The sequence below is a fragment of the Ctenopharyngodon idella genome, chromosome 22 (genome assembly GCF_019924925.1).
Source record: "Ctenopharyngodon idella isolate HZGC_01 chromosome 22, HZGC01, whole genome shotgun sequence".
In the NCBI taxonomy this organism is placed as follows: Eukaryota; Metazoa; Chordata; class Actinopteri; order Cypriniformes; family Xenocyprididae; genus Ctenopharyngodon; species Ctenopharyngodon idella.
The window spans coordinates 3,326,031-3,353,773 of record NC_067241.1 but is presented as its reverse complement, the minus strand read 5'-3'; the positions used below and the strand labels follow the sequence as shown (position 1 = coordinate 3,353,773).

Here is a 27,743-nt window from a genome sequence, read left to right as displayed (position 1 = left end):
TTTTTAAAAAGAAATATTATTTTTATGTCCTATACAGAAACACTTAAAATTGGCAAGTCCTATTGCCAATTATGTGTTCCAAAAGATCTTAGTTGTAATGTTGTGTTGTATTGGGATCATATAAGAAAATTACCATTTGAATCCTAAATTATGACAGAATTTCCAATATAGGATTCCTTTAAAATGTTAAAACTAGACATGAACTAGGCTATCTCATCAAAGTTTTTCAACAAGAATAAAAGAAAGGCCCTGCACCAAAAAGTCATCTTATGTCAAGATGTCAGGACATGAATGGACGTACAAGCTAATGTTTGTCAGGCAGCAGCATTCCAGAGAGCAGTTAAAGTAGGACTAATCCCCGTGACGTCACGACGGGGTGGGGGGGGGAAGAGTCCTTCAGAAACACGAGAAGAGTCGCTTTCAGAGGAGCAAGTACCAACATGCCCAGATTACGGGACTTCCGAGTAGATTGTAACAATATATAAAAGTCGGAAATTGATCTTTAGCCACAGAGCTGTCTGGCGGCAATGCAGCGAGGACGCGTTATCATCAAGAACGGGCTCTTTAGTGGAATTTCAGCACAAACGTTTAAAGTTGAGAGAAAGGAATAAATGAAGGCGTTTTATACTGTATGGGCGCACAGCGGTTACGCGCGTTTGCGTGCAATGTTCGGTCGAAAACATCAGTGAACGCTTCGTCGATTCCCATTAACGTTTGTTTTTGTTTCACACCAACCTTCATTCAGAATGAACCAGTGTAAAGTCATGAAGGACGGTTATCTGGAGAAGAGGAGTAATGGACTTCTGCAGCTGTGGAAGAAGAAGCGTTGCGTTCTGTCAGAGGACGGACTCCGGCTGTACGACTGTAAAGGCGAGAGCAGCAAAGAGATGCGCTTCGAGCAGATGACCACGCTGGACTGTGTGGAGTATAAACGGGGTCTGGTGTACTTCACCATCGTGATGAACGGCGGGAAAGAGATTGACTTCAGGTGCCAGCAGGAGGGAACGGCGTGGAACGCGGAGATCGCGCTCGCGCTGGTGCGCTTCAAAAACCGCGTCGCCGTTCAGACCGGCAGGAACAGACATTTGTCACATCTGGGCAGCTGCGGGGAGGGAGACGTCGAGCTTTGAGGGTAAAGACAACTCATTTTGATGTTGATCAGCATTTATTCTGGAAGGGCTGGTTGTGTGTCCTATAGCATGGAGGAGCGTTCGCGTGTGTTCAGGAATCAATTATCCACAATAACATCTGCTTTTCATTTACTGGAGTGAGCTTTATGAAAGACCGCTCTGTCCGCTCTCACACGCGTTTGCGTTCACGTCTTTTGGAAAATCACTGTTAAATAGGCTATTCTTTCGCAGTTTTGAGGCTTTATCGAAGGTTTAGCATGAAATAGCTGAGGATCCGGGAGCATTCCCAATTTCCTGTTGGAATTTCGATGATAAATTGAAACCAAATCTAAAGTATCCCATTGGGGACATATCACATAGTAAAAGCTGTATCTTTTAGAACGCATAGTTCCCAATACAACCATAATCTCCAGTTGGAATGATGCTCCCGAGGGACATCAAAGAGAACTCCAGTAGCTCCCTAAGTCATTGTCCTGTTACTAAGTCAGTAATCAGTTCATCAAGTTTTCAAAAGCACACTATTCATAAATAGTTATAAAATCATTTTGGATTTATACATTATTCAATAGGATGTTTTAAAATTCTTATTTGATCCCATTATAATCCTTTACATTCGGTTCCGCATTTTAATAAAAATCTACTTGGAATTTTGTACACTATTTTTAATTATAAAGGCATTCACTCTAAAAACAACCCAAGTTGGGTTGAAAATAGACAAATCCAGCAATTGGGTTGTTTTATCCCGGTAGTTGGGTTAAACGTTTGACCAACCTGCTGGGCAGTTTTATTTAACCCAACTATTGTTTAAAACTGACTATATGGCTGGCTTAAAATGAACCCAAAATAAGTTGGAAATGAAAAATCAGACACATAATTACTAGAAGCAACAATAATAATCAAAAGGTGAACATTTATTAATAAGCAATTTAATAAATGTTTATTGTTTAATTATTATTCATTAAACTTATTAATAAATGTTCATTTCCAACATACTTTGGGTTCATTTTAAGCAAGCAATAAAGTAATTTTTAAACAATAGTTGAGTTAAATAAAACTGTCCAGCAGGTTGGGCAAACATTTAACCCAACCGCTGGGTTAAAACAACCCAATCACTGGGTTTGTCCATTTTTAACCTGACTTGGGTTGTTTTTAACCCAACATTTTTTAGAGTGTTCCTGTTTGACCAGTCCCCATTCATAAAGCTGAATGAAACATGGAAATCAGACCAGATATTAGATTTTATATTATATATATATATATATATATATATATATATATATATAAAGAAGTGTAATTTAATTGCACTCAAGAATTAGAAATCGACAAAATGGGGCTTGTGAGAATTTGATTTTATGCAATGTCCAACATTTTTGCATGAAAAAAAAAAAAGATATAAATCAAAAGTGATTTTACTGAATCCCTTTGTACTTTTTTCCACAGTTCATTGCTCACTAATGCAGTGTGAATATTGTATCACCTAGTTCTCTCAGCCCAAACACAGCACTGGATCCAAAAGAGAGAGAGAAAGGAAAATGAAGGCCCAGTGTTAAGGAAACACCGGATGAAAGGTTTATTCCCAACTTGGAGAACTTGAAAACTCATATATCTTTTCTTTTGTACTTCCATCATTTTTCATAGTGACACCTTTTGGCATGCACACCGACACCATGGATGGATTTGTACATGTCGGTGTTACGCCATAGATGTTTTGTACAGTTTGAATGCACTTTTATTGCATAAGTCAACCCAATGGATTGTGCTTCACCATAGTTCAAGGCTAATTTCACTCCTCACAATGCCAGAGTGGATTTTGGTGTCGACTTTACACTTTTAAGAAACATTTTTACCTCACGTGAAATGGAGGACTCACGCTCAGTATTATAACTGAAAGCTGCTTTAGGAGACATTAACCATAGATGAAGTATGACTCACAGCTGCACTCTTTAACATTTCATAAGTATTTGAACAAACAATCTGGATTCGTTCCCTTGTAAAGGTTCTTCAATCGCACGGAAAGCACAGCAGATTGCTGTTCCTTGGAATGTATCCTGACTGCATGGAAAATTTGATGGATGTGTTTTTATTTTGGTATCCATTGGGCAGTGCTGTTATTACTGCAATTTTCTCCGCATTCTGCCTGAGCTTTTGCCAAAGCTTAAAAAAAAAAAAGAAAAAAAAAAAAAGTAATCTCTGTGATGGTTAAAAAAAGATTAAACAGGAAATGTGTGTTTTTTTTTTTCTCTCACAAAGCTCATTATGTCATTAGGTACACATTGTCCAAATAAATAAATGATGATTTTGTGGCGTTGTGGCAATTTGAGTTATCTTAATTAGTTAGTAGAGGCCCAGAGCAACAGCAGGGTGTTTATTGCTAATTAGCAGCAGTATTGTAGGCGAAACTCAGTCTCTCAACCTCTGCGGCACATGCCCGGACAATGGCCTCACTGACTAATAATGTCCCGCCTTGCCTGCTTTCCTCAGTTTCACTGCGAGGCCATCAAAGAAGTTGTCAAACAGGGCTTTTTCGTCAGAATGAATATGTTTTGCTGTAATGCAGGAACCTGAGGAAGTGGTGCACTCTTGCATTAACAAATGAGGTGTGAAGGGAAGTGTAGTATTAATCTCAAACATGCCACAACCAGTTTGTTATTATAGCATAATAAATGTCTAAATGAAACGACAGACTATGAAAGATCTGTTCAAAGTCACTAAACATCTGATGATCAGACATGGAGAGGTCAGTTTGTGTCGGACAGAAATCTTTTTATATGGTTCTTTACTGGGGGATCATGACCCAATAATGACTTGCAGGGAAAAAAAACAATGCTAAATGCAAACAACAATATGCAACTAACCATATAAGTAGTTATAATGGTTATAGGTTAATTCTAAAGCACTGTAAATGACACAGAGAACTGATAAATGACTTCACATGCACATCACCTCATATACAACATAAGGTTTGACTAAAGTAAAAAGAGTCGAGGGTCCAACATGTTTATATTTATGTTGTTTCTACGCAATTGTTGTGACTGTTATAATGCTATTATTAAGACAGTGAGTCACATACCAGTTAAAAAGATGTACAACATAAACAAATCATGTTTATTTTCATATTAAACATGGCAATGGATACTATCAACAAATTTAGGGTTTTGATTATGACAAATTATATTACATGAAATTATGTTTAAATATGAATCTATTCATATGTATATTTTATGTATATGCATATTAACTTACAGTTCTATATTTTATTTATATTTAATTTTAATTATAGAATTTATATTTACATATATTTCAGATATTAAGATATTATATTCAGTGAAGATGCGTTAATAAATGCTGTTTTTTTTAAAATCATTGAATTCATTATTACAGTTTATTCACTATAGTTTTAAAAAATGATAAAATATGACAAGATCTCAATTATTATCTTAATACTAATTATGTCAGATAACACTTAAGCAAAACATGGTCAGGTCAAAGTGTCTGAATAATTTTTTGTCCCAAATTTTTATCAATTTTACTGGTAGTCCACTGTACGAAGAATTTTTGGGTATAATATGTCACAGTTTACTTTATTTTGCTATCCTCACTTACATAAATGAACTATAGTGTCCTGCACCCACTAGTAAAAAAAATATAAAAAATTATATCTAGTGTCTGAATAATTTTTGATTTGACTGTATACATATATACTATAATGCTGTCAAATTGATTAATCACATCTAACATAAAGTTTGTAAATAATACATGTATGTGTATTTGTGTTGTCACAATACTGGAATCTCCAACTTAGATACGATACCTTGAAAAATATTGATAATCGATGCCATTTTCGTTACCATGGGGGAGAAAAAAAAAAAAAACTCTTTGTCTTCTGTTCTTTGATTAACATGACAGACAGCAGCAGGTTTATTAGGCTGCTGTCACTTTAAGAGTTTATGCACTGATCCAATTTAGTGTAATGCAGCATGTGTTTTTTTTCTCAACTACTTACATTCCAAAACTGACTGTATTTACCTGAATACTTGACAAGGCAGGCATTTTGACATAATTTTGTATGTATTTGACCGTTTAAGACTGTTTGAGAGGCAGCTTTATGTACATGCCACTTACATAGATCAGTGGTGCGTGTGCTTTTGGTGTGAGTGCGAAACCTGCAGGAAAGACTAAAATTATGCACAATACAAGCATTATTCAATCGTCGCGAATGAGATGAGTGAGTGAGAGGAAGCAGGTGTGTGTCAGTTCACTGTCGGAGAGAAGAGAGAATGTGAATGTGCAGTTAGTATCGGTGTATTGATACTGTAGAAAAGGAGTATTGGAACAGTTTCAGATATTTCTAAAACACTCAGAACAGGCAAGGTCTGTTCTGAGTGGAATCTGTCCTGTTAAACCGCTGTATGGTCTTGGCCACCGTGCTGCAGCTCAGTTTCAGGGTCTTGGCAATCTTCTTATAGCCTATGCCATCTTTATGTAGAGCAACAATTCTTTTTTTCAGATCCTCAGAGAGTTCTTTGCCATGAGGTGCCATGTTGAACTTCCAGTGACCAGTATGAGAGAGTGACAGTGATAACACCAAATTTAACACACCTGCTCCCCATTCACACCTGAGACCTTGTAACACTAATGAGTCACATGACACCGGGGAGAGAAAATAGCTAACTGGGCCTAATTTGGACATTTTCACTTAGGGGTGTACTCACTTTTGTGGCCAGTGGTTTAGACATTAATGGCTGTGTATTGAGTTATTTTGAGGGGACAGCAAATTTACACTAAGCTGTACACTCACTACTTTACATTGTAGCAAAGTGTAATTTCTTCAGTGTTGTCACATTAAATGTTTTATAAATATTTACAAAAATTTGAGGGGTGTACTCACTTCTGTGAGATACTGTACATACACTGCCTCCACTGTCATTTTGCTTTTTTTTTATAGAAATAAAAAAACATTCAATTCAGTTGGATAATGGTCACTTCAATTGTAAACTGTTGTAAACGTCTGCTCTGCTCATCCAGCACGAGCTGCAGAGCTGCACACAGTGCTACAGGAATTACAGTTCACTGATCATGTGACGAGAGTAAGGCGAGATGACTGACAAGACCATGGCTGAAGATTAGTTGCGCAACAGAGCCTAAGTGTCTGATAAATGTCTTATCTTGTAGAATGCGCACTCAGCACCACTACTCCCCATACACAGAGTGCGTGCGATTGCAAATTCGAAAGCGAAAGTAAAACGCGAGCTCCCTGATGCGCACAAATTACATACAATAGCCTGTGAATATCAAACCCATCTTAGGTTGGGCTGTGTAGTTGTAATCACCTCTTAGTTCTGGTCTCTGTTTTGGTCTCTGTTTGCACTCTGAATATTGAGAGAGTACTTTGATTATGGTTGGACTTATTGTTTGCACTTAATAAGAGGCCAAGTCAACACCTCAAACTCGTTGTTGTGCTCCTCAAACAATTCCTGAACGATTTTTGCTTTGTGGCAGGGCGCATTATCCTGCTGAAAGAGGCCACAGCCACCAGGGAATACAGTTTCCATGAAATGGTGTACATGGTCTGCAACAATGCTTAGGTAGGTGGTATGTGCCAAAGTAACATCCACATGGATGGCAGGATCCAAGGTTTTCCAGCAGAACATTGCCCAAAGCATCACACTGCCTCCGCCGGCTTGCTGGTGCCATGTGTTCCCCAGGTAAGCGATGCACACGCACCCGGCCATCCACGTGATGTAAAAGAAAACATGATTCATCAGACAAGGCCACCTTCTTCCATTGCTCCGTGGTCCAGTTCTGATGCTCACGTGCCCACTGTTGGCACTTTCGGCAGTGGACAGGGGTCAGCATGGGCACCCTGACTGATCTGCGGCTATGCAGCCCCATATGCAACAAACAGCGATGCACTGTGTATTCTGACACCTTTCTATCAGAACCAGCATTAACTTCTTGAGCAATCTGAGCTACAGTATTTATCATCATATATTTGAAACCCTGATCTGCATGTTTCAGCATTTCAAGACACAAATCAACAAATTGTGAAGTGAAGTGAAAAAAAAAGAAAGTGAAGTGAACTTTTACTGATGTTCCCTACTGAGTGTGCAGGGAGCATTAAACACTGTAGTCACCCTGTGGGGGCGCAGCACAGCTACTGCCATATTTTACACTTTCCAGTGTAGCTGTGTTCTCGTCTCCAGGCCGTTTAGTGCCCTGGGCTGTGCCTGTGGTGTTGCAATAATAGGCAGATTGTGTGTGTGGAAAACCCCAGACCCGGAGTTACTGAAGAGGCTCTGTTAAAAAAAGCCACAGTCTTGAGATGACTCAGCAGTCTGGCAGCAAAACCTTAACAAGAGCCTCCTTACAGCCTGCTGGACCTCGCCACATGTGTGCAATGTGTTGTGTACAGCAGTTTCAGAATAAAATCCTCTTTGAGTGTGTGTGTGTATGGTGTTAAACTGTAATTAGACCAAAATATAGGCTACTAATAGTTCTGTAGAGGTTGCTAAGCTTTAATTTGCTCTGTGGCAAGTAGATAAGAGCCATAAATGAGCATCTGTGCAGTTATTTATTTACTCTAAATATATTATGTCACAATGGAGATCAAAGCAAATGTACAGCAGTAGGTACGTTTGCCTCATTTGACTCATGTAGAATGTCACAAACACTTACAGACACACAAGTCTTTCGCAGTTACATAATGCTTAATTCTGCATCTGGACATGTTGTGGCATCTTTTCCCAAAGGTGTGTCTCTGCAGTTTAAATGGGGTTAGAGGCGGATCATGGTGGCAGTCAGACTGCATGGATACAGCTTCACACTCATAAACACACACAGATCATGTGGGAAGTGACCTGCAGTAATGAAGCATCACATGTGTGTATAGATGTGAAGCGTGTTCAACAGCTGAGCTCTGATAATAAACACTGTGTGAAGGACGCTCATATGTGCACATGCGCCTACTGAGAAGTAGAGAATTAGTTTGGTTTTCAGGAAGTAACTGAGGGGACATTTACACGACACCATTTTCAACTGGCCATTCATTTACATGACAACAGTGTTTAGGGGCTTGAAAACACAAACTTTTGAAAACGGGGTTCAAAGCGCAAGTTTTTGAAAATGATACCGTTATCATCCCCATGTAAACTACAAAAAAACGTGACTTTCTGAAAAGGTGCGTCTTGCACATGCGTATTACGTGTTCAATCTATAGGCGCATAGTGTTTATTTACAAAGTGACATCGCCATCTACTGGCCTGGCATGAATACTACAGCATTTTTAGTCATTTTCACAGATCCACATGAACGAGGATCATTTTTACAAAGTTGTTGTTTGTATGCGAAAACACAAAGGAAAAACGTTTTCATTTTTAGTACATTGTTGGCATGTAAACACCCTGAGTCCAAAAATAAAATACACAACAAAAACAAAATTCTCATGTTAGGGTTATTATCGTTAACTAAAACTAAAACTATTAAAAACATTTCAGTTAACCAAAATAAGGCTGAAATAAAATAAAACAATATTACAAAAACAAATTTAACTAAAATCAACATGAAAATGAAAAATATATTTTTTAAAAAAGCTAATTCAAAATATTAATAAAACTATAATAAAACTAAAATAAAAACTAATTTAACTATTTTTAAATGAAAATTTCAAATTGTAATTTTTTTTTTTTTTTTAAATGACATTGATTTATCATTATTATGACCAAATAATAAAGCCAAAATTAATTTATTGTTGAATTTAAAAAAGTAGTTTAAAGGGATGGTCCAAAAATGATAATTCTGTTATTATTTTTTCCAATCTAATGTCCTTCCAAACCTGTGGGACTTTTTTTTTTCTTTTTCTGTGGAACATAAAAGAAGATTTTTATTTTATTTTTTTTCCCTCCATAAAATAAAAGTCAATGGTAACCAAAGCACTGTACAACCTGATTTTTCGGTTGTAAATAAATAAAACAAAGGTTATTATTAGAATAGGCCTACATTTTACAAGAAAATACCATTTCAGTCTTTCCACTTCAAAATTTCATGTTTACTTCAACGTGTTACTTTCCATTTCTTTGTAATTATTTGTGAAATTTACTAGCAATTTCTGAGTGAAAATTGTTTCTACAGCAATTTTCATTTCAGTGTGTTTGAGTACCAACATTCTTCAGAATATCTTCTTTTGTGTTTCACAGATGAAAAAGTCTTCCAGCATTGGTACGACATGAGGACGAGTATGATGACAAAAATTGAATTTTTGTGTGAACTATCTCTTTAAGAGTAATGAAAACACAAATGAATAGAACGTAAAGTTAATATGATATTAGTTTTCTCTTGACAGCAGTTGTCTGTCTCTCTGACACATTCCAGATGCTTCTGTGCGTCATTGACAGAGGCATGTGAGCAGCAGAGAGACAGCGTGTGTAAACTGTGTTAAAATAGCAGACGAGTGAGAGCCTGATGAATTCAACACTGCTGCTCTGCCCTGAAGCTCTGGGTCAATAAAGTTTGATTCCTCCAGGAAACTAAAGCTGCTCTTTTAACAGCCATCACATATTAGTCTATTAGTCCTCATAGTGTCCACTCGAAAGGGAATGTCTCAGGTTACGTACAGTGTGTCACCTGGTTCCATGAGAGGGAACGAGTTGCTGCGTCGCTTTGCCATACGTCACGCAATACCTGAAAAAGTGCATTTCAGTGTCTATTTATGGTTTCTACAAAGACTGTGAAGTCACTCAAATGTATGATGTTATAACTTATATGTATCAAGGGAAAGCTGGATTGAATTAGTGCATAGGCACAATTTTGTCAGCAGCTAAGTTATATTTTAATTTATATTAATATAATGTTTAATATATAATGTTATAAATCATTATTTTTAATCATTAATTATATATATATATATATATATATATATATATATATATATATGTAAGCAATAAGGTACTCGAGGCTGTGCTGTATCATGAATAAGTCACGACTGAAGGCCGTTGTTAGGCACGACACTTCACTTTGCAACCCCTTCAGCTGTGACTTATTCATGATCCGGCACTAGCCTCGAGTACCTTATTGCTTTTATAAAACAGTTGCCACACAATACAAATATTAAAGCCAAAAATATGTATCAATGCAGCTTTCATGAAGTAAACTTTCACTAAAGACTTCCTTCCGCCAGAAAAAAAATAGTCCCTGACCGTGAATAGCAACAGAAGTTACATTATTACACCATTAGATGGCGGCAAAGACTGTCTTTATGAAGGAGTCACTCAGTAGTAAAGACTTTTATATTGAAAAGATGGTAACACTTTAGTATAGGGGACATGTATTCACTATTAACTATGACTTTTCCCTCAATAAATTCCTAATTTACTGCTTATTAATAGTTAGTAAATTAGCTGTTAGGTTTAGGTATTGGGTAGGATTAAGATTTTAGAATAAGGTCATGCAGAATAAGGCATTAATATATGGAAATAATTACTAATAAACAGCCAATATTCTAGTAATATGCATGCTAATAAGCAACTAGTTAAAGGACCCTAAAATAAAGTGTTACCGAAAAGACTGAATTGTTGTGAACACGGAACAAGACGCAATTGACAAATGCTTTGACTAGCGCTGTCAGTCATGGGAAAACCCCTTAACTGTTAAAAGGACAAGATAATACATTGGACATTTAAACAGATTTTTTATTATGAACATAGGACTGACCTGAAGGAAAATGCTAAATCTGAATGCACGTAATAAACTCACTCACCCGATCTCTTTCTCACAATACTCTTCTACATAATACAGGAAGCTTCAATGAACAATATCAATTGAGAACTACAGTTTACGTTGCTAAGAGTGGTTGGTAAGGGTGTTGTGTAGTGACACACAGAACCACTGGGTGAAGTGGTCATAGCAGTGTTTTATTATTATTTTTTTTACTATTTATTAGTGTTTTTAATTTTAACATTTTATTTATTATATTATTTATTTATATTTAATAGTTTTGTCAGGGTTTCCCAAACAAGGATTTGTGGTTGACCTGCAGGGGGTTTGTGAGCTAATTAAAAAAAAAGCTAATAATTAAATCATTATAAACAAATAATTTTAAAATAAGAACAAAAATACAAATCAAAATAAAACACTTCCTAAACAAGATGACAAATGCAAGTCATGTGACCTTTAACCAACTTCAGAGAACTGTGAACATGCAAATGTGTTGGTAAATTATTGAAATATTAACAAAATCTGAGGGGTAAATATTTTGGTCAATTGGGTGACAGAAGAGTTTGGGAACCACAGAGTTACATCTCCAGCAGAGGGCACACTGACTCAAACATCATGAGGACTGATGATTATTCTGAATATAATATAATATAATATAATATAATATATAATTAGCAGTTTTATCAGTTCTGTTGATGTAACTTTCCTGAATATACAGAATGAAAGTGATTCCTCATCCTCAAGCAAAACTATTTTGGAGACTAAAACAATATGAAAATAAGTGGCCTTTTATTTCAATAATATTATATTCTTTGTTTTATATTATTATTATTATTATTATTACTACAGCTTTTTTAATACACTTAAGTGGTCTTTTTTTCTTTTACAAGGGAATACCTGCCATTGTAACCTATAGTGTGTTGTAAATTATCCACGACGTCCAGCGCTTCCAGGTTCAGACTCAGTATTGATCAATGTTGGTCACGTGATCAGCACGACGCATGCGTGTGATACTGATGCAGGAGCTGGCCAATAATGAGTCGGCATTCTGACGAAGAATCTGGAACCGCTGGATGTAAACAACGTATGAGAATGATACAGAACAGAAGATATTGTTGAATAAAGTCGTTATTTTTGTTTTGTCTTTGCACACAAAAAGTATTCTCGTCTCTTCATAACATTAAGGTTGAACCACTGCAGTCACATGACTGTTTTAACAATGTCTTTAGTATCTTTCTGGACCTTAAAAGTGTTGATTATATTGCTGTCCATGGACAAGTCATATACCTCTCAGATTTCATCAAAAATATCTTAATTTGTGTTCTGAAGATGAACGAAGGTCTTATGGATGACATGAGGGTGAGTAATTAATGACAGAATTTTCATTTTTGGGCGAACTAACATTTTAAATGCTTATTGTTTTGCAGTTCATTTATAAAATTCATTTTCACTTTATTTATATTCCTATATTCTGAAAGTGTTTTTTTTTTTTTTTTTCCATACATCATTTGCCTGATTTATAAAACTTTCTGTTCCTAAAATCATGGTGATTTATTGTGTGATAAAAAGAGACATCCAAAACCCCTCTGTAAAAAAACCTTTAAATCCATTATGTCTACAAAATGATACAAGAATTTTAAACCCAGCTTTATCCAATGTTCAAAGTTCAGTTCTGGAAATGAGCGCATATTCAATTAGATAATGCCTCATTTGCATATTTAAACAGAACATTTCAGAAAACTTGAAAAAATGTTTGCAGTTCTTAATGTAATCAGTCAACGGGTGGAATTATGGTGATACTGTTAAAAAAAAATACATATTCACAATCATTGCATACATGAAATGAGACCATCATATTAGTGTTTTTTCTAGGTCAGCATGAGTGGATGAGGGTTTGAGCGAGATGATTCAGCACTGCAGGGGGATCTGTGAGAAGAGGAGAGAATTCAGAGAGGAATGTTGCCCTGCTGCTCAACAGGTGCTGGATTTAACGCACACACACACACACACACACACACACACACACACACACACACACAAACACACACACACACACACACACACACACGTATATATGGTTTACGGGGACTCTCCATAGATGTAATGGTTTTTATACAGTACAAACTGTACATTCAATCCCCCTACACTACCCCTACCCCTAAACCTACCAATCACAGAAAACTGTCTGCATTTTTTTAATTAAAAAAAAAAACAGTTTAGTATGTTTTTTAAGCCAATTGGTTTACGAGGACACAGGAAGTTGTAATATGTTGTAATACCCATGTTATTATACACATTTGTGTCCTCATAAACCATATGTACAAGAACACACACACACACACACACACACGTTTGTATGACTATAATGCAATCCCTAACTTCTTACTCTAACCATCATAAGTGCCTAACTCTTATCTTAACCCTAACCTTAACCTAATTCTAAATGTATCCCTAAAACCAAGTCTAAACCCACAAACAACCCTTTAAAGGGGTGTCAGAATGTGATGACTGGCCAAAATGTCCTTACTTTACTCACTTTGTCCTCATTCCAATGGTCTAAAAAAGGTCCTCACAAAGATAACTATACAACACAACCAGTGGAAAACAAGCGGAATGTTTCACCCTTATGCAAAACTCCTGATCGTACAGGTTCTTATCGTAATTACTGTATTTTGCCCGCAAAATTTTGATGAGCAGTGGTTAATGTGACCACACCTTTGGTCTTGAGAAAAACTTTAGCACCTTTTGTTTGCAGTTGCCACTTGGTTTGATATTTTATATCTAACGCAATGACATTCCGACATTAAGAGAGGCTTAAGTGTCCAAATACATTTTGGAGCCACAGTAAATTGACATTTCACAGCATAGCAGAACAATCAGCTCTGAGCAGATAAACCAGACTGGAGATGGTCCACTGGCGCAGCAGACAGACAGATAGGAAAGAGCTGTGGAGCCATGAGATGAAACTAACATGAGAGAGAGAGAGAGACAGACAGAGAGAGAGAGAGAGAGATTTGTGCTCTAATAATATCCTCCACTGACAGATTAGATACAGAGACCCTGAGGGTTAAATAAGAGAGCACATCTCTATTCTGTTATCAATAATCAGTCTGACGACAACACCATACAACCATACAAACCCACACTGTAAGGTAAGAAGCTTCTAATGATGGGGAATCTGCTAATCACCACAGAAATTACCACAGACACTGAAACAAAGCATTTAGCGATAGACTATATGTACACTTCTTTGGTTTCTCACTCATTTTGAAGTACTCTTGTTGTTCATTGAATACATTTCTGTTTAACTTACTTGTATACACTTTCACTGTGTTATTAACAGCTATTTTTATATATATATATATATATATATATATATATATATATTTAAAAACATTAAAAATTCCAAAATTTTGAACGGCAGTGATTTTCAGCATTTTCAGCATCATTACTCCAGTCTTCAGTGTCACATGATCCTTCAGAAATCGTTTCTTATTAATATCAATGTTGAAAACTGTTGTGTTGTGTATATATATATATACATATACATACATATATAATTAGCCTAAGCCTACTAAAGTCTCTCATAATGGTCAGGTAATTGGTTTATCATGATGAATTAGAGAAGTTTATGGAAAACGTGTGCATCCGAACCCAAGTTGGCTGCAGGACAAAACTGTAGTCTACTAATGTAATGCTTCTTAATAACTGTACAAAAAGGGAATGGATATTAAAATTACAAAATTGTATTACAAGCAAAAGGGCCCATTAAAGGTCTACATGGATGTTTTGTTTTGTTTTTTTTTATTTCACATTTTAAAGCATTAATATCTGTGTATATTAATATCTAATATAATATAATATAATAGTTCCTTGTTTTGATTTTACTTCCCTGATTATCTTTACAAAAACACATTTCTTGCAACCTCCTGCATTTGTTTTTTTTCCAAAAGAAAACAATCACCCCTCACCAAATGTTATACTCATTTAGATGACTTTCTTTTTGTGGAGCCAGACAGGTCCAAATTCTTGCCTTTGTGTTAATCCAGCTAAGAAGGTAGTAGGATCACCCATGGCTTTGTTTGGGGGGCGTTTAGGTCACTGACCAGAGACATGCAGACAAATGTGTGTGGGTCAGAGCAGGACAGGATGTGGCCATGATGTATTCCTAAATTCATTCAGTGGGAATTCAGTGGGAGGACTGAATGAAATTGAATGTATCAAATTAATCTAGAAAACATTGGTTTTATTCTCTTTTAGTGCTCAGCTGCCAAGATGCCGGAACAAGGGTGAGTGTGTATCTCTAAATATGTTCACACCAAGAACAATAACTGTAAAGACTACTATAACGATAACCATATTAGAGTCCACACCAGCGGACAATCTCGTTCTGTTTATTCTAAGTGCACTGCAGTTTTGTCGTCTAGTGCAGTGGTTCCCAACCTTTTTTACGCCAAGGCCCACTTCCTCTCCGAATCAATACGGCACGGCCGTATTTTTTTTTTTTAATTCACAAAAACAATTGTATTTTAGTGTTATTACTTTTCAACCCCATGTTATATTTCTTTAAAGAAGAAACTCAAGACAGATTTAAACCTTCAGTGTTCTGTTTTGCAAACAAACTTTGACATTCTTTACAACTTAAAAGTACTTACTCTGCTCAGTAATACAGTAACTTAAATAAGCACAAGTCAACCTGCCACACCAAATAAGACCACAGGGAGATACCAAAGGACTGAATTTAAATACTATGCGGATCCATTCAAAATTATTGACATATAACACCACTGATCCTCTCAAACTTCTCCGAAACACGCTTGTTCGGCGAGCATCCGTTATAAAGCACTCACAGTACATTAATTTTGACAACTACGCTAATATATTGAACTGTTTTCATGCAGAAATACGATGTTATAGCGATTAGTGAGTCGAGAGCGCACATGCGCGGTTTGTTTGCGCATCAATAATTGCGGACTCGCGCATGCCTTATGTACGACTCCTGTATGTCACTGTAATCGTATTTACCTTCATTACAATCGTCATCCATCAAAACCTTTTAAGCGACACTGGTTTTCCTTTTCCAACTGAGAGAGTTTTGAGCCACCGTTCAGTCTGTATTTCACAGCAGCACGATGAGAAACAGCCTGGGCTGATCCAAACAATCACAGAATACGTATGAGAGAGGTAGTGCCTTGTTTTAAATGTATTTTTTAATTAAATTAATTTAATTTAATTTAATTTATTAAATATAACGTATTAATAATTAAATGAATGAATTATATTAATATATTTAAGTTAATTTTAATTTATCTCGCGGCCCACCTTGAGGATCACTGAGGCCCCCTAGTGGGCCGCGGCCCACAGGTTGTTTTAAATGCTAGAACTCTTTAAAGCAGGATTAAAGAACTGATTGGCTATCACTTTCTCAAGCCAACATATTGTTCTACAATTTAAACATTATTATTATTATTATTCTGAGACTAACTGATGAAAGAGAGCTGTTATGTCAGAGCAATAGCACTGTGGTTATGGAATTCCAAAGCTGACAAAATAATACATTTGCCGCAACTGTACACAAGGCAACCCGAGTTCGAGTTCCGGTTCAAGGTTTGGGCTTTCTCAAGCCAACATCAAAGTTTGCTTACAAACTTTAGCTTCTGGTTGTTTTTATCGTTCATCAAGGGGAAAAAACGTTCTGAAAGTGATTCCAATGATATCTTTTCACTGTGCCGTTATTGTTATTGTTGTGGTGTGGACTTTGCTATTCTTTTATATTTAGAACACTTTTTAGAACTATACTGTTATCATTATAGTTATCGCTCTTGGTGTAAACTGGACTTTATAAAAACAATAATCTCTACAGTGGTCTAATAAGTTTCCATCTTATGCCAATGCACATTGTATGCTGTATTTTCAGGCAAGAGGTAAGTTATGCATCATTTTCTCTAATTAATGACTAAAACTTTGATTATTTGATTATCTGTACTACTTGTACTGCATTTTAACTTTCACATCTGTGGCCCAGAGGAAGTCCAAGATCTCAGCCTCAAGAAAGCTTATGCTAAAGGTTGGTTTGTAACACACATAAATTCACATTTACGTTCACATTTACTTTTTTCTCCCTAATCTTCCATAGCACAAATGGTGCGGGATGACTTAAGATTCAACATAGGTAGTGGTTCTCAAAATATCTCAAAAATCACGCCCTGTTTTAAACCTTTAAAAAATCTGGGCATTTAAAATAGCAGTGATGCCATCGCTGAAGCAGTTTTTCTATGGCTGGGAACTTCTATGTCGGTCTTGTTCAGACAGTGCAAAGTCATAGAAAGATTCAGTGGAACTGGCGTTCGGTACCACTTTATAAAAGCAGAGTACCAACTAAGGGTTTGTGTTCTAGGTTTGAGTTTTGTTCAAATCACTAATATGAACAATAGTCATTTTGAGTCATTAAACACACCACTAGATGGCAGGCATGTGTCTAAACCAAGATAATGTTGGGTCTGTCCCAATACTTGCGGTCTTGGCCACTTGACTGTGCGTGTACATGACATGAAGTAAGTGTGCAAGACTGTCCCAGGTCTGATAAATGCCAAAACTCAGTGCCCTTAACGCACACTAAATCCACACCATCTCCAATGACATTTTGGATCGGTATTTTAGGCTAAGCATATCCCATCATTCATCATGTACATGACCTCATATGCCCTGCAATTGTGCAATGTGAGTATAGGCTGTTTTGCAAAATGCTTGCAACTGCTTTTCATCACTTAATTAGAAGCACCACAATAACTAAATTGTGTAATTTGTTACAAAGAGACTACTGAACAGACATTTATATGTTTATTTTGTGCAAGTATTGAAAATCAAAATGTGTAAATAATAAAGCTCTTTAAAACTTTACTTGCACTTTTACAACACTATAAGTGTATGGAAGCTTGTTTCCACCACTAAATAAAAAAAAAAATAAATAAAAAAAAAAAAGGTAATTGTGACTTATCTCGCAATTCTGACTTCTTTTCTCAGAACTGCAAGATACAAGCTCACAATTGTGAGAAACAAAGTCGGACTTTATAACTCACAATTCTAATTCTGAGGGAAAAAAAGACTTTTGTGAGTTTATATCTTACAATTCTGACTTTATTTCTCACAACTGCGTGTTATAAATTCAGAATTGCAAGATTATTATATTTGCAACTTTATATCATGCAATTCCGACTTTATATCACGCAATTCCAACTTTATATCACACAATTCTGACTTTATAACCCGCAATTCTGACTTTATAACTCGCAATTCCGACTTTATATCACACAATTCTGACTTTATAACTCGCAATTCCGACTTTATATTACGCAATTCCAACTTTACATCACGCAATTCCAACTACAGTGGGTACGGAAAGTATTCAGACCCCCTTAAATTTTTCACTCTTTGTTATATTGCAGCCATTTGCTAAAATCATTTAAGTTCATTTTTTTTTCCTCATTAATGTACACACAGCACCCCATATTGACAGAAAAACACAGAATTGTTGACATTTTTGCAGATTTATTAAAAAAGAAAAACTGAAATATTACATGGTCCTAAGTATTCAGACCCTTTGCTCAGTATTTAGTAGAAGCACCCTTTTGATCTAATACAGCCATGAGTCTTTTTGGGAAAGATGCAAAAGTTTTTCACACTTGGATTTGGGGATCCTCTGCCATTCCTCCTTGCAGATCCTCTCCAGTTCTGTCAGGTTGGATGGTAAACGTTGGTGGACAGCCATTTTTAGGTCTCTCCAGAGATGCTCAATTGGGTTTAAGTCAGGGCTCTGGCTGGGCCATTCAAGAACAGTCACGGAGTTGTTGTGAAGCCACTCCTTCGTTATTTTAGCTGTGTGCTTAGGGTCATTGTCTTGTTGGAAGGTAAACCTTCGGCCCAGTCTGAGGTCCTGAGCACTCTGGAGAAGGTTTTCGTCCAGGATATCCCTGTACTTGGCCGCATTCGTCTTTCCCTCGATTGCAACCAGTCGTCCTGTCCCTGCAGCTGAAAAACACCCCCACAGCATGATGCTGCCACCACCATGCTTCACTGTTGGGACTGTACTGGACAGGTGATGAGCAGTGCCTGGTTTTCTCCACACATACCGCTTAGAATTAAGGCCAAAAAGTTCTATCTCGGTCTCATCAGACTAGAGAATCTTATTTCTCACCATCTTGGAGTCCTTCAGGTGTTTTTTCATGTGTCTTGCACTGAGGAGAGGCTTCCGTCGGGCCACTCTGCCATAAAGCCCTGACTGGTGGAGGGCTGCAGTGATGGCTGACTTTCTACAACTTTCTCCCATCTCCCGACTGCATCTCTGGAGCTCAGCCACAGTGATCTTTGGGTTCTTCTTTACCTCTCTCACCAAGGCTCTTCTCCCCCGATAGCTCAGTTTGGCCGGACGGCCAGCTCTAGGAAGGGTCCTGGTCGTCCCAAACGTCTTCCATTTAAGGATTATGGAGGCCACTGTGCTCTTAGGAACCTTAAGTGCAGCAGAAATTTTTTTGTAACCTTGGCCAGATCTGTGCCTTGCCACAATTCTGTCTCTGAGCTCTTCAGGCAGTTCCTTTTACCTCATGATTCTCATTTGCTCTGACATGCACTGTGAGCTGTAAGGTCTTATATAGACAGGTGTGTGGCTTTCCTAATCAAGTCCAATCAGTATAATCAAACACAGCTGGACTCAAATGAAGGTGTAGAACCATCTCAAGGATGATCAGAAGAAATGGACAGCACCTGAGTTAAATATATGAGTGTCACAGCAAAGGGTCTGAATACTTAGGACCATGTGATATTTCAGTTTTTCTTTTTTAATAAATCTGCAAAAATGTCAACAATTCTGTGTTTTTCTGTCAATATGGGGTGCTGTGTGTACATTAATGAGGAAAAAAAATGAAAAATTTAAGGGGGTCTGAATACTTTCCGTACCCACTGTATATATCACACAATTCTGGCTTTATATCATGCAATTCTGACTTTATATCACGCAATTGCGACTTTATATCTCGCAATTCTGACTTTATAACTCGCAATTCTGACTTTATATCTCGCAATTGCGACTTTACATCACGCAATTTCAACTTTATATCACGCAATTCCAACTTTATATCACGCAATTCCGACTTTACATCACACAATTCCAACTTTATATCACACAATTCTGGCTTCATATCATGCAATTTTGACTTTGTATCACGCAATTCTGACTTTATATCTCACAATTCTGACTTTATAACTTGCAGTTGCGACTTTATATCACACAATCCTGACTTTATATCACGCAATTCTGACTTTATATCACGCAATTGAAAAAAAACCTCTGAAGGTCAGAATTGTGAGATAAAAAGTCATAATTAACTTTTTTATTTTTTTATTCAGTGGCAGAAACAAGCTTCCATAATAAGTGTGTCCCATCAGGTAATCAGAAGTTCTACACACACTCGCAGTCTTCACGTCCACTTAAACACTTGGGCCAAATACAGGAAATACGTCATGAAAGTAGACAAGTGGTTGACCGCAAGGGTGGGTATTGGGACAGGAGCACTGACATTTACTTGTGTGTGTTCAGAGTTTGATGGTGGCCAAAGCCAAGGAGGAGCTGGAACAGGAGGTGTTAGATAAAGAGGAAGAGAAGCAGAGGTATCTGACAGAGAAAGCTCCTCCTCTACAGACACAGGGAATGTCATTCGCTGAGCTTCAGGTAACCTCATGCCATAATGAAGTCCAACTCCAAACATTCAGTTTAGCTCATTTTGGTGCCACACGAAAATCCTCATGGACTTGAAATCTAATGGCACAATCACTGCTGCTCACGCCACCCCACCCAGCTTTATTTGCATATTAGCTTTCATAAGGCTGATGCAAATGTCCTGCCCAGTGCCTGTCTATCTTAATTTGACTAATTGCAAGGTAAACAGCCATCCAAGCCAACCATGATCATTATTATGAGATGTATGTCTGAGTAAAAGATAAGTAGGAAAATGTGCCATATGATATTTTGTTCTCATAATAAAAGACCTTTTGGGTAAGCCTTATTTTGTTAGTCATAACCCTGTGTAATATTATACGCATTCACTTCAAATAGAATTCCTGAAACTCAATTAACATTTTTGGCTCTTTTAGGTACTCTGTCAAGAGCTTCATGCTAAGATTGATGTGGTGGATGAGGAGCGCTATGATATTGAAGCCAAAGTCTTACTGAATAAGCGTGAGGTATGAAAATCCACATAAGCCATAGTTTAATAACCAGTTGGACAATGTAACAACATGCTGTCTTCATCTGGTCTATTTGGAGGCTTCTAATATTAGTATGCAGTTCTGAGCATTTGGGATTGTGATTTCTTGAAAAGGGGGAAACATTTTTGTTAGATGTTTCTTTACAGAGGGGCTGTTCCAAAACTATGTGAGCTCTCTTGTGGTCTACTCCCTACATAGGCAAAGGCCCTTTCACACCAATAACGATAGCTATAAAGATCTCAATAACGTTCTTTTATTAAAAGGGCACGCTGCAGTTTTGTCGTCTGCCACTTTAAATGCTCGAGCTCATTAAAGCAGGATGATTCTGATTGGCTGTCAATGTTTTTATCGTTCATCAGTTGGAAATAAATTATTCTGAAAGTGATTCCAATGATATCATTCTTGTGAGGTTATCATTATAGTTGTGGACTCTCCTATCTTTTACAGTAGATCAATTTTTCAAACTATATCTTTATCATTATAGTTAATGTCCTTGGTGTGAATGGGCCTAAAGGGAGCATACCCACTGAAATTAAACCTAATTAGGAACACCGTAAATATACTGTGTGTCATACAAACAGTTACTCATAAGAATCAACTCCAAATTGATTCTGATACAGTCTGGCATTAGCATGTTGCTAAGCTAACAACATGACACTTTAATCAGCATAAAAACTCAAAGTACACACAAACGGTGGCTAAAACAGTACTTTTTAAATAATTTATCATAAATTTTAGATACACATTTCACTATTCAAAGAATTTTGTCCATAATTGACATTTCTCTTGCTTTGTTTGCTGTATTGAATGGATTTGTTCATCAGCGCAGTGCATTATGGGATTGACTTCTCCACAGCAAATACATGAGCTGCATCCAAAATTGCATACTGTCTGAGAAGGTACTACATTTGATGACAAACTTACTTTGTGACTGTTAAAAAATATGTTCCATTGTGTATCGTAAGCATAGCAGTGGTAGAAGATCTTATATTATACTTAAAAATGGCACCCAAGGGGAGCATATAAAGTGAAAAGAGAAGAGGGCATAAAATAGACCCTTGGGGCACACCGCATAAAAGGGGAACTGATGAAGAAGAAAACTTCCCAATGCTCACTGAGAAGGTTCTGTCTTTGAGGTAAGAGGCCAACCACTGCAGGGCAACACCCTGAATACCCACCACTTTTTCCAACCGATGTAACAAAATACTATGATCAATTGTATTGAATGCAGCACTTAAATCCAACCAGACAAGCACCGCATACGAACCAGTATCGAGAACTTGCAACAGGTCATTGCTGACCTTCAACAGTGCAGTTTTCATACTGTGCATTGATCTAAGACCTGACTGAAAAATATAATAATGCTGCATATAATTGCTGCATATAATATATTATGCCTACGGTATGTAGCAGGAGAATGCTATCTAAGTAGGGAGCTCACTAGCTTTTGGAACAAAGCCTGTCTAAATGCTTATATATCTGATAAGTAAGTAATCAAATGACCATCCATCCTCTAGATCAAAGACCTGAACATTAAAGTTCTGGACCTGAGGGGGAAGTTCAAACGTCCCACCCTGAGGAGGGTGAGGGTTTCTGCAGATGCCATCCTCCGATCTCTCCTAGGCTCAAAACACAAAGTCTCAATGGACCTACGAGCCAACCTCAAATCTGTGAAAAAAGAGGATACTGAAAAGGTATGGTGTCATCTGAACACATAAACAAAGTTATTTGACCAATTCAAGTGATGCTTACATAGTCAAATGGGTATATTGGTACAAATGCCTGCACCATATAAAACAAAACTACACAAGTAGGAAAATCTTGGAATGCTCCATGTAAGATAATGAGAGAAAACTGTTAATCCCTCAAGGTTACGCCAGTGAAAGGCCTAAAAACATTACTAACCTTCTCACCTTACTCCCTAAACTATCTGGATTGGCACTTGGACAACTTGTGGATCAAGATACTGGCAATGCTCATTGTGAAGATGTGAAAAGAAACAATGCACCCTGACTATTCAGAGCTTAACAGAGCTCAGACAGAAGGATGACATCACCTCCAACAGCTGTTTGAAAGGCGGAGGCTCAATGGGATGTGAAGCGGAGGAGTAAAAGGCAACGTTTTCGGAGACCAAACAGTGACAATGTTAATTCTTTTCAGTGTTTGTCCTGAATATAATAGAGGTTGGGTGTTGGATGACAGACACGAGAGTGGACAACAGAAGTGCGGTACACTAGAAGAAAAGCTTTTGTGTAGATGCATAGCTGAATTCAATGCAAATAACCTTTTTATTGCGCTTATTTGATCAAAGAGATGAAACACAACATACCGAGACCAGAGAGACCAAGCCTTTAATAGAGTAATAAAACCAGCAGATTAAAGGGACGTTATGGGTTATTTTCAATTTAATGTCTTCGGATCATATCTGCCGCGTGTTGTCGATTACCCAGTGATAGACAGTAATAAAGTATTATTACTTTGTTCCTGTACTTAAGAACATTTTTCAAGTCTGTACATTATCAGAGGATTTTTATTTTAGCAAACCATTACTTTTACTTCACTACATTCCAAAGCATAATATTGAATTTTTTACTCCACTACATTTCATGAAAACATATAATTCCTTATTATTCCAAACTGAAGAAATTGTCATCCGCTTTGAGGCACAAGCTAATCAGTGTTGCCAAGTCCATGGTTTTCATATGGAACTGTGCTACTTTAACACTGTTGCTGTGGGTTGTTTTTCATGTCTGCAGGTTGAAGCAACCCCACATAACATGATATTTAGCCCCTGGAATGCAAATTTTACCAGGGGAAGCCCACCAAAAAGCAGATTTTACCCCCCAGAACGCAATTTTTACGGGGGACAATGCGATTAGATTAGTTTTGGGCTAGTTTTAAGTAGCAATTGGGCAGGTTTTGTTGTGAAAACCTGGCAACCCTGGAGCTGATCCTTTTCAATGAACCTGTTGAATCAGTTCACAAATTGCACTGAATGATTCATTTGTGAATTGGACTAATCCCATTCTCATATCTGTTCACAAGTCAACAACAACTTGCTGATTCAGTGATTCAGTCAGAGCGAGTCTCCAGTTAAAGTAGGCATGAAATGAAAATTTTCTAAATGCGTGTTATAAATCTGCGAACAATTCATCTAGGCATGAGTTTCATTGAAAAGCATAATTTTAACCTCGTAATGTTCAAACAAAATGTAATAACTGGACTTCTCTCTGGTGAAGTATGTCCAATCATTTAATCCACTTAAAGGTCAGCCATAAATGAAAATTTGCTGTTAATTTACTCACCCTCAGGCCATCCAAGATCTAGGTGACTTTCTTTTTTCAGTTGAACTGTAAAGAAGATTTTTAGCTGAAACCATGGTCCTTGGTCATTCATATAATGCAAGTCAATGGCTACTATCATTTTGATGGTCAAAAAACATAGTACAGGCTAAGCTAAATTAATACCCGGGGTCTGTGCAAGAAACTAAACATTATTACCTGTAATCCACAGCTTTGGCAAACGGTCCTGCGTGCGTTAATGACAGTCTGGAGCTGATGCTGTGTTTGTTTACAACAGAGAGGGAAGACGCGTATGTTGTATTGCTCATCAAAATCGTACTTACTTGTGCTCAGTGTTGGGGCTAACTCATTACAAGTAATGTGAGTTACATAATCAGATTACTTTTTTCAAGTAACTAGTAAAGTAATGCATTACTTGTGAATTTACAACAAAATATCTGAGTTACTTTTTCAAATAAGTAACGCGAGTTACTTTGTTTTCACATTTCTTGACTGACAGCTCTCTTGTCCCCATGTTGGGAGAAATGTGTGTGCTGTGTTGAACATGAGGGTTATCCTAGACTAAATGTGAGCATATATTTATTCATTTACTACTTCTCATCCATCCTGTTCTTCTGTATTCCAGAATGGCATCTGAAAGGCTTGTTTGTTTGAAGTGCGCCCTCTACTGTACAGGAGTGAATTTGCATTTCCTACATCCTGAGGCTTATTTATTTCACTTTTGGTTTGAAATGGTCTTTACATTTGCCAAAAATAGAACTTTTTTTTAATAAAAAAAAACAAACAGCCCAGCCCAGATGAGAAAAAGTAACGCAAAAGTAACGTAACGCATTACTTTCCATAAAAAGTAACTAGTTAACACAATTAGCTACTTCTTTGGGGAGTAACGCAATATTGTAATGCATTACTTTTAAAAGTAACTTTCCTTGACACTGCTGCAACCTATATATGCGTGATCTCAATGGGAAGATTGATGCTCAGGACAAATTTGCAGAGGCTGTGGATTACAAGTAATAATGTTGTAAATAAGGTTCAGTTTCTTGCACAAACTGATCGCTTCGCTTCATAAGACCTCAGTGTATCGTTAGGAGCCATGGGTATTCATTTTGTTTTGCCTGTATATGTTTTTTGACCATCAAAGTGATGGTAGCCATTGATTTCTATTATACAAATCACCAAGGTTTTGGCTAAAAACTTCTTTACTGTTCTACTGAAGAAAAAAGTCAACTACATCATGGATGGCCTGAGAGTGAGTAAATTAAAGGGTTAGTTCACCCATAAATGAAATTTCTGTCATTAAGTACTCACCCTTACGTCGTCCCAAACCCATAAGACCTTCGTTCGTCTTCAGAACACAAATTAAGATATTTTTGATGAAATCCGAGGGTATCTGAACCACACATAGGCAGCAACGTCATTGCACCTTTTGAGGTCCAGAAAAGTAGTAAAGATGTTGTTAAAATAGTCAACGTGAATGCAGTGGTTCAACCTTGATGTTATGAAGTGACGAAAATACTTTTTGGGCGCAAAAACAAAACAAAAATAATGACTTTATTCAACTATTTGAACTGTTGTCATACGCAGTTGATGTAGTGAACACAGTGAAGGCTTCAGTGTTTATGTCAGAATGCCGGCTCAGTATTGGCTGACGCTGTTCACGTGAGCAGCACGACACATACATGTGATGAAGACGCATGAGCTGGCCAATAATGAGTCTGCGTTCTGAAGTATAACCTGGAAGCGTTGAATGTAAATAGCATGAAGAATGACAGGGGAAAGACGAATTTGTTGAATAAAGTTATTATTTTTCTTTTGTTTATGCGCACAAAAAGTATTCTCAATCAACAACTGATGCACAGAACCAAGTCCCCGTCCTACATTTTTCTTTTTCAATAATCCATCACACTTGAATGTATGTCACAATATGGAAGAAAAGATCTGTTGCTACTTCTGTTTTATCACGACTTTAACAGTCCATTAAATTGTTTTTGTCTGACTCAAACTGTTCCAAGAATAGTGAGATCCTCAAAGCTTGATTTATCACACAATATGGCTACTTTTGAATGCCTGCCAAGGAGAAAGATGTTGTTTTAGAACTAGATGGTGTAGTTACAGTTTCTACCAGCAGGGACTAGTGGCTTTGATAACCAGCTTAACCTCAAGTCTTTGAAAGTAACCTATTTTCCTTTGAAATTGTTCATTCAAATGAAGCAAAGTGGCTGAACCATGGCTATAGTTAATAGAAACACTTCTGTCCTTTTCTGCAGAAGAGGCCAGTTGAGGACAGTGACTGGAGGAAGAACGTGGAGGCCATGTCTGGTATGGAGGGAAGAAAGAAGATGTTTGATGCAGCAAAAGGCCCCACCCAGTGAAACCTTAGTGACGTTAACATGAAAGATTACTTTTGTTTGGCAACTAAAGGTTAGGTTTAGATTTGCATATTAAATAGATCATTTAAATACCTTAATAGTTCAGTTTTATGTGAGGTGTTGTTAAACAGTGCATTGATAAGACAGTTGTACTTCATTGCAACTTCTCTGCATTGGTGCAAACGATTGCACAACTTTCATTTGGCCAATGAGTAAATAATTACTTGCTTAGTTTATCTTTTATTATGTCAATATTCAGTTATGAGAAAGAGTCAATGTAAGGTGTACCAATGTATTACGTGAATAAACAAAGTGAAACATTTGTTGATGTACAAGACTCATTATACATATGTAGACTTACCAAAACTTTCCCATACTCTGTTTGTATGTTTTTCTGATAATCTGGCTACGGATTACATTTTAAAAAGGTCATAATCCTGATTTGAATTGGTGAAATTAAACTTATAATATAAAAAAGCACAAATAAAAGCTCATGCAAATTGTATGTAGGTAAAAAGGTGTATGCTAACATAAGTGCGCTAACTTCTTTTTGCATGCTATGACAGTAAAATGCCTGAAAAATTAACCAGATGTGCCGTGTTTCTTTGTTTAGTCTAATTTGATGCAAATGTTTAAATTGCTATTGAATAGGCCATAGGATCATGCAGAGATGATGAGATAAGGAAGTGAAGTGTTAACTGTGGAGGCTGTCATCTGAAGACACTGGACTCCAACCCTTATTTGCATAGTGGATATCGCTGTCTTCCCTGTGTTGGCATTGGGTGGGGTGTTCAGGCCACTGGTGCTAGCTGTAGCTATTTAACGTTTAACTGTTGAAGTTCATTGTTACGTTCCTTATGTGGAATGTTTTTTTTTTTTTCTGCTAGCCTGAGTAAATATAGAGGCAATTGTAAATTTAACAATATAGCGGAAACATGTCACTAGATTTGACATTCCAGTGAAGATGCCTTTTA

At 37.0% G+C, this 27,743-nt stretch overlaps 3 protein-coding genes across 5 annotated transcripts in view; 2 read left to right on the top strand and 1 right to left on the bottom strand.

Moving 5' to 3' along the window:
* The window catches only part of nav1a (neuron navigator 1a), a 263,139-nt gene that overhangs the window by 201,266 nt on the left and 34,130 nt on the right, over window positions 1-27,743 (bottom strand). The gene's annotated exons all lie outside the window — the stretch shown is intronic.
* Window positions 406-3,807, top strand: phlda3 (pleckstrin homology-like domain, family A, member 3). The gene is made up of 2 exons (XM_051880926.1): window positions 406-1,132; window positions 2,571-3,807. The coding sequence occupies exon 1, from the start codon at window positions 747-749 to the stop codon at window positions 1,128-1,130; it is 384 nt and encodes a 127-aa protein (XP_051736886.1). The 5' UTR covers window positions 406-746; the 3' UTR covers window positions 1,131-1,132; window positions 2,571-3,807.
* On the top strand, window positions 16,170-27,092 carry tnni1a (troponin I type 1a (skeletal, slow)). Its single transcript, XM_051880924.1, has 6 exons — window positions 16,170-16,762; window positions 16,864-16,905; window positions 20,431-20,562; window positions 20,985-21,074; window positions 22,616-22,792; window positions 26,668-27,092. The coding sequence occupies exons 1-6, from the start codon at window positions 16,724-16,726 to the stop codon at window positions 26,770-26,772; spliced, it is 585 nt and encodes a 194-aa protein (XP_051736884.1). The 5' UTR covers window positions 16,170-16,723; the 3' UTR covers window positions 26,773-27,092.

Bases quoted from the DNA above. Each gene is read 5' to 3' on its own strand.
- phlda3 (XM_051880926.1), top strand. From the start codon at position 747: ATGAACCAGTGTAAAGTCATGAAGGACGGTTATCTGGAGAAGAGGAGT.
- tnni1a (XM_051880924.1), top strand. From the start codon at position 16,724: ATGCCAATGCACATTGTATGCTGTATTTTCAGGCAAGAG. The intron at 20,563-20,984 runs GTAACCTCATGC...TGGCTCTTTTAG, and splicing joins TGTCATTCGCTGAGCTTCAG to GTACTCTGTCAAGAGCTTCA. The intron at 22,793-26,667 runs GTATGGTGTCAT...CCTTTTCTGCAG, and splicing joins AAAAAGAGGATACTGAAAAG to AAGAGGCCAGTTGAGGACAG.